General features: G+C 37.7%; 1 protein-coding gene across 1 annotated transcript in view; it reads right to left on the bottom strand.

The window, feature by feature from the left end:
• Nucleotides 1-623: 623 nt before the first annotated feature.
• LOC109108044 (leucine-rich repeat and fibronectin type-III domain-containing protein 5-like) overlaps nt 624-7,380 on the bottom strand; it is a 54,584-nt gene continuing 47,827 nt past the window's right edge. Inside the window, exon 3 of the mRNA XM_019121216.2 lies at nt 624-2,708. Coding sequence (XP_018976761.1) covers nt 1,733-2,708 — 976 coding nt within the window. The 3' untranslated portion in view covers nt 624-1,732. The remainder of the gene's footprint in view (nt 2,709-7,380) is intronic.

Genomic DNA, 7,380 nt, shown 5'->3' with positions numbered 1-7,380 from the left:
CTTTATATGAATGTGTAAATTTTGTTTGAACTACGAAAGAGACATTTTACAGCTGTCAATCCACTTTGGCTTTAATTTTGATCAGAGACCTAAAGGATAATTCTTCATGCTTTAAAGTTTTTATAAGATGTCACTTACCTTGTGAAAAACAAGTGTCACCTCCCTATACAAATTTATGTCATTAACACATTACAATTAATTTTTTTTTGCACACATTCCCGACACGTTTTACACGCCAGTGTGTAAATGATGTGATGCGTTGTCTTCTTAATTATATTACAATGCAGAGGCTTTAATGGATGATGAACCATAGAGAATTAGGTTCTGTTACCAAGGTGATTATTTCCTCACATTTTCCTTGAGCTGGATTGAAGCTCACAATGAGAAGATAACAGACTGAAAGCACCATCACACTATGATATCTGTTTTGACAGCAATGCTGCACAGTAAACAGTGTATATACTGTAGTAATTGTAGTGGAAAATAATGCAGAAAAATCTTATTAATTTATATTAATACAAATACTCAAAAATCTATATTTAAGATTTTGAAATTATATTTCAGATTATTATTGCACAGCAATATGACAGATGTCTGTGCAAAATCACATGGTTATCTCATTTAGATAATGTTTCTAATTTTTATTATCAGTTAAGTATACAATAATTTTACATTTCTTTAGTTAATGTTTACTGCATTATTTTAGAGGCATTTATTGCTTCTCTGATTTATGGTCCATGCAAAGGCCAATTTTGACTAAATCTGTAATCGTGATCTATTTTACCATTTGTCAATGCATTTTTAATGTTCAAAGAAGATTTTTATAGTTCAACATTGAAGGGTCACATTGAATATGGCTATGAACTCTAAAAAATATACAGGTTCTACAATGTCATTCCATTATACCTGAAACATCACTGTATTTTTTGTGGATTACACAGATTGAGGCAGTATGGGGGATTTCAAAGCATTTATAAAACACCTTCCAAGGCTGTGTTCATTATCATGACCATTTCTTTCATGTTGATAATGCCACAACTGGAATAGGTTTTTTTTTATTTTTATTATTATTATTTTACACAACATAAGAACACAGCATATGTTGTCTTTCTGTACATGGATTTTTTTGTGCCTCAAAACAAAGGCAAAATCAATGTCACTGAAAAGGAAAAGCTTTGATTTTCTTTTAAAAATATCAATTTAATAACAGGTCCCAGTATCAAGTCCTTATATAGGTGTTGTTGGTTTTTTTTTTTTTTTTTTTTTCCCCAATAAGAGCTTCTCTATAATATGCAGGAAATGTCATTGAATAGAAAGGCTTTTTTGTGAAATCTCATGTTTCCTTCCATCCGGGTAACCGACACAAAGCTTGTATCCATTAGGAGCCCCTGGTAAGAGGTCAAAGGAAGGCACCAATGCTTTCCTCTTACCGTGATGCTCGGCGTGTGCAGTGAAGATGGAGGCGTGTCTCTCTCGGGTAGTGGATCTTGCTAAGAGTGGCTCTCGAACCTCCCTCAAGGCAAACATCCACATTAAACCATGGGTTTCCAAAAAACATTAATAAAAAGACAGCAGAAAATATGATTTGCAGATGGAAACAAAAGAAGTGGTGCAAAACGTGCACATTCATACGATCACACACATCTATATACTATACACACCCACACACACACACCGACGCACATACACAATGAGATGCAGGCACTCCATCTAGTCTCCAGCAGTTGTACATTCACACAGTGCTCTCTAGGATCCACTCTGAACTGGAAAAGGCATTTTTCTCACTGTCTAGATTTGAGTTTGCCATTTGGACTAGCATTCCATTCACGGACATACTCCGTTTGCAAAACACGTTGCCCAGCATATGCGAGCCAACATAGCAGTGATGTTTCGACAGGTTCTCGTTCAAAGAGTACCTGCGTTTAGCCCGCGCTCTTTCCACGGGCAGTGTCATATACTTGGACGAAGACGGACGAGCCCTCCTTAAAATTGGAGTGTCTTTGAAGCATGATGGAGGGGTTGGGACCAGCTGCTGAAGAGCGGTGGAGTTGTTGCGGTTGGTGTTTTGCGTCTCTGCATTGGGTAGTGCCTCTACTTTGGGCTCGGCGCCGGCTGCCGGGACAGGCTTTGGCGCTGGTTTGCGCTTTGGCTTTAGTGACCCTGAAGAGCCGGGAGTTGCCCAGCTTTGGCTTACCAGGGAAGTGGAGGTGGTGCAGTCTGGGATGGAGGTCTCTGAGGTGTGGGTTTGGGAATCTGGAGGGGGAGGAAGAGGTGCGGCGGAACTCTTTTTGCACCCCTCGCCCTCCTCTAAGCTGAAAGCACCTTGTTTGGAGACAGACGGCGTGACGGTACACCCTTGGGATTGCGCCCCGTTGGTTTGAGAGTGCACGTCGGTGACCGAGGTCCCCTTGGCAGCCCCGCCGCTGTTGCACACTTTGTAGCGGATCATGAGGATGATGATGAAGATTAGGACGGAGGCGACGATTATGCCCCCGATGATGATGATCATAGTGCCGCCCAAAAACTGGGACTGCATGAAATGGCAGCGCAGATATTCAGATTCAGTGGTGAACTGCACGCAGCCCACAACCCGCGTAGCCGTCAAGGAGGTTATGCCATCATCGTAAATGGCCAGCACACAGAGGTCGTACTGTGTCCCAGCAGCCAGGTTATTCACCAGGAAGTTTTTACTCGTTGGGGGAATCATTCTGTTGGGTGAAGAAAAGAACAATGTTAGAATAAAACATGATACGTTTCATTCATCATTCATTTATTAAACAGCCGTAAGGCTTATCATCTACCTCAAGAGTGGTACGCTTTCCTGCAAAATTTTAATTTACACCCTTTTCAGCTCAGCAGTAGCCCAGAGACTGTAATATACTCCTACATACAGTATATGGATAAGGGAAAAAAAACCCACGTCAAAAGTTACAGGTCATAAAATATGTTTTGATGCTTTTGAAAGAAGTCTCTTATGCCCACCAATGCTGCATTTATTTGATCAAAAATACTAAATATTATTCCATTTTAAAATAACTATTTTCTATTTTAATAATTAAAAAAAAAATTTTTTTTTATTCATTTATCTATTGCAAAGCTGCATTTCAAACATTTATTACTACAGTCTTCATTGGCAAGATTTTTTCAGAAATCATTCTAATGATGATCTGGTGCTAAAGAAACATCTTGTTGAAAAGAGTTGTGCTGCTTAATATTTCTTTAGAAACTGCACTATTAATTTTCAGGACACCATTTATTTGGGGGGGAAAAACTTTGTAACATTATAAATGTATTGTATCCTTGCTGAATACAGGTATTTATTTATTTAAAAAATAATGAGAAAGAAAGAAAGAAAGAAAGAAAGAAAGAAAGAAAGAAAGACCGACCGACCGACCGACCGACCGACCGACCGACCGAAAGAAAGAAAGAAAGAAAGAAAGAAAGAAAGAAAGAAAGAAAGAAAGAAAGAAAGGAAACCTTACTGACCCCAAACTTTTGAACAGTATATATTTGTCAGAAAATAAGTAATGTATACAGTCCAATCAGGACCCTGATGCAAAGTCTTCTAAAAGGGTTATTTGTTATATAAAAATAAAAAGAAAAAAATGACCAGCTGACTGCTATAAAGCAATTATCATACAAAAATATATGACTGGTGGTCACAACAACTGAGAAAACAACTGTTCAAAATCAAATCAAATCAAATCCAGGGTCCAGTGGTATGATGCTCATTTTGGTTTGTGTTCTGGAATCAAAAACCCACACGTATATACAATTTTCATAATCTAAGGGGAGAGCAGGATAGAGAAGATTGCACAGAGCTCTGTACAGGAACACCCCAGTACTAAGCTATTGATAAATGTGCTAATATTCAAGTATAATTTTTATGTGTTAAGCAGGCTCAGGCACGGAGCATGTGGAGAACGTATTATACTATTCTGAGCATGTTACAGGTAAAACAAACTCTGATATCAGGACTATCTCTTATCTGTAGCCTGTTTACTCTGCTGCAGGCATGTTTAATCACATAATCTAGAGAGAGTAATTCTGAAGCGGTGGTAAATCTGCTTCGGTTTTGTATCTACAGGAAGTCCTGCTGTACCTACAGGAGCCTGGGGTCTGCTATCACTCACTGAACCATTCGCATCAGACGTGAACAATAGCATCTCTTATCATCCTTCCCCATGTGCCCCACCTGTCTCCTCCGCAGCCTGGCAAACATTCAGCTCATTCAGCCCGCTGAAAGAAGCACTCTGTGATTTCCCATGCAAACTGACTGGATTTGGAGCACAAAGGTTCTCAGTAGAAGCGGTCTCGCGCCCCAGCCGGTCAAAGTGTTTGAGTATGCTGGGTGAGAGCATCTGCCGTCATACATACAAATGAATGAGGCAAGCATTTTAATTGCAGGGTTGTTCTGAGTAACTGAAAGTGTGTTTAATGGTGTCAAGTTGCTAGGGTCACGTTTCACAAAATGGCTGAAGATATTTGCATGGCTCTACTGTTTGAGTAACTACTAATTTTATGCAGTGAGACTTGAATATATCCTCCCAGTTCTGGATGCTTCATTGTTAAATGTAACATCTAATTAGCTCATTGCCTAGACTCTGTTGGTGACACTATGTCTGGATAGCATAAGTTTCCTCTGTGGAGGAGGTTCTTGATACTAGCAGGCAGTTGGCGCTAATAACGTGAAGAGGTTGAAAAGTTTATAATTCTTGGCAATAACAACAAAGACTTGGTAAAAACAAAAAAAAAGTACAGAGGGATTTCTGGTAAAATAAGGGTACTTTGTCAAAGTTGTACACAATTAAAAGTCAAAGTATTCAGCCAAATATGAAAGAAAAAGTTTCCACATTTAATTGTACTTAATATTTAATAGTAGCCTAAAGAGTACTTCTTGGCTTTTGCAAAAGACTGATGAAACCAGCAGGGGATTTCTCATTAAAGTAACTCTGACACTCAAACTCTGCAGAGCATTCATTTTAATCACAGTCTTGTTGATATTTTAGTGTTTCTTGGACTGATCAATGATCATCTCAAGCCAGATTTGCTTAGGGTTATAACATGCACTGATTTAGATCAAAAACTCTACACTGAGGTGACTGAAAAATCTAAAAAATGTCTCATCACAAGGATGAATGACCACATTTTTGGCCAATTACATTTTTCACTGATTGTTTTTTAGTTTGAAGTTCAAGGAATTGAGACTGGACTTGCTAACTCATTAGGACAGACAAAAATATATATATTTTTTAAACTTATTTTTTAAAAAGAGTATAGATATGTTAAATGATGAGCAGTGAAATGTTTATTCTGTACTTTGAAGGTCTAAATGAAATTTTAAGGATTAAAAGTATGATTTTTCTGCCTTAAAAAAATATAATTGAGTAACAGTCTCCAGTTTCCCATAAAATAATTAAGCACAATAAACTAAAGTATTTTACACCTCTTAGAAATGAACACAGATTCTGATGAGATGTGAACTATGTACTTTGTAACTTGAAGGTCTAAATGAAATTACAAGGATTAAAAAGCATGATTATCTGCCTTTAGAAATGTAACTGAGTGAAAATATTCACGTTCAATTGCTCTTGAATAAAGTAAAAATTCTGTTTTTACTATTAGTCTCCAAATCCTTTTATCAAAATGCTTCCCCTGTGAAATGATATTCCTTTTCGACTGACATCACAAACTGCTCTTACACCAGACTACTTACCATCCACTGCAAGATCCAATCAATTTCTTATCCAGTATTCTGTATAACTCAGAAATACATTGTGTAAGATGTGAATGACATTTCATATTGACTTAAAGCTCAGGAGTGATAGTCGGAAGGTTATAGAACTTAAGGAATCACGATAACAGCCATCATCATTGTGCCCATGAGCAAGACACTTAACCCCAGGTTTAAAAGGGGATTGTCTCTTTTATAAGTTCATGGCACTTTTCTGCAGCTTTATCGCAGAAACAAATTCCACTGGCCTTGTTTTTGTGGCGAAAATTCGATTATAGTCCGTGTTTCACTGCGACCGGTCTGTTGCTAAATGTGTTAACTGAGAAGGGAGCACTTGATAACAACATGGGGTATCAGCCAGCTGCTTCTCTAGTAGAAAATAGGTCGAGATGTATCTGTAGTCTTTCTGTGGGCTTCATTCTCATCATTTGTGAAAAGAGCTTCCCACACAATGTGCTCTGTACACAAATGATGAGGTAATGGCTTTGCTTCTGCAGTGTGTCTTATTGAACGTGAATGCTCATGGCCAATGTGTTATTGCAATTAGCCGACTGTGGCTCATTTACAGCAGCCCATTGAGATAAAGTAAGCCAAAAAATGAATCTCTTTTTGATTCCCCCAAGTGAGTCTGCAAAGCACGTAATTATGAGAATGTATTAATGAGTACAGTGTATGTGAAAGGAAATACTGTTTGAGAGTACTAAAACAGATTGACTAACACACATAATGGTTTTTGAATATTATCAACACTATAAACTATAGTGATTATTACATTTTATAATTTAATACGCTCTAGGTAGACACTCTTGCAAATCCTAATCAAAGAGGTTCATAGATTTTGTTCTGTGTTCAGTCTCCCAAGTGCCCACAACCTCTTTCAACCATCAAACCAGACCAGGTAAGACTGGCTTAAGCTGGTTTAAGCTGTTATCTTTCAGCAGAAATAGCTGCAAAAGAGAAGAAATGACAAAATAGCACTATGTTATCAAATATTCTGGTCCACCATTGGTGAGTTGGTCATTGGTCAGTCCCCCTCCAAACTCACACTATTGGTATAAACACTGAAAAACTTCAAATTTAATGCAAATTAAAGGCTGGGCTACAATATGACAAATCACAACCACAAAAAGACAAAAGCATTGCACAGTCTAAAGGCCAGGCAGCAAAAACTAATACACCGACAAACACCAGCATTATTCATTTAAGAGAAAATTTGAAATGGATTTCTATTCTACCATTTCACATGGACATAAAGCACAGCATTGATCCATCCATCCATTAGAACAACACAAACTAGTGATGGATTTTTGCACTAATGTACAAAATATAAGGTCCTTTTTCTCATCTGGCCCCTTTAACACCTTGCTGTTGACTTAAAGGGCAAAAGTCAGTTCAATCACGCATCTAAACTGTGTTTTTTCAACTGCCTTTTAAACCAAATCATTCGCTCTCCTCTTGCCGGTTAGTCTGAGAGTCTATTGTAAGGTGGGTTCTTAAATTTCAATCTACAAATTACAATCTACAACTAATTTCAAACCATATGCTGATATATCAGCCCATTTTCCAAATGTTTGCGCTGTATCATTTTATTTATGTGATAAAAATTATGTCCAGACCTGTACACATTTAGTGAAATTTTGATGTAT

The sequence above is a fragment of the Cyprinus carpio genome, chromosome A17 (genome assembly GCF_018340385.1).
Source record: "Cyprinus carpio isolate SPL01 chromosome A17, ASM1834038v1, whole genome shotgun sequence".
In the NCBI taxonomy this organism is placed as follows: domain Eukaryota; kingdom Metazoa; phylum Chordata; class Actinopteri; order Cypriniformes; family Cyprinidae; genus Cyprinus; species Cyprinus carpio.
This window is presented reverse-complemented; position numbering and strand designations above follow the sequence as displayed.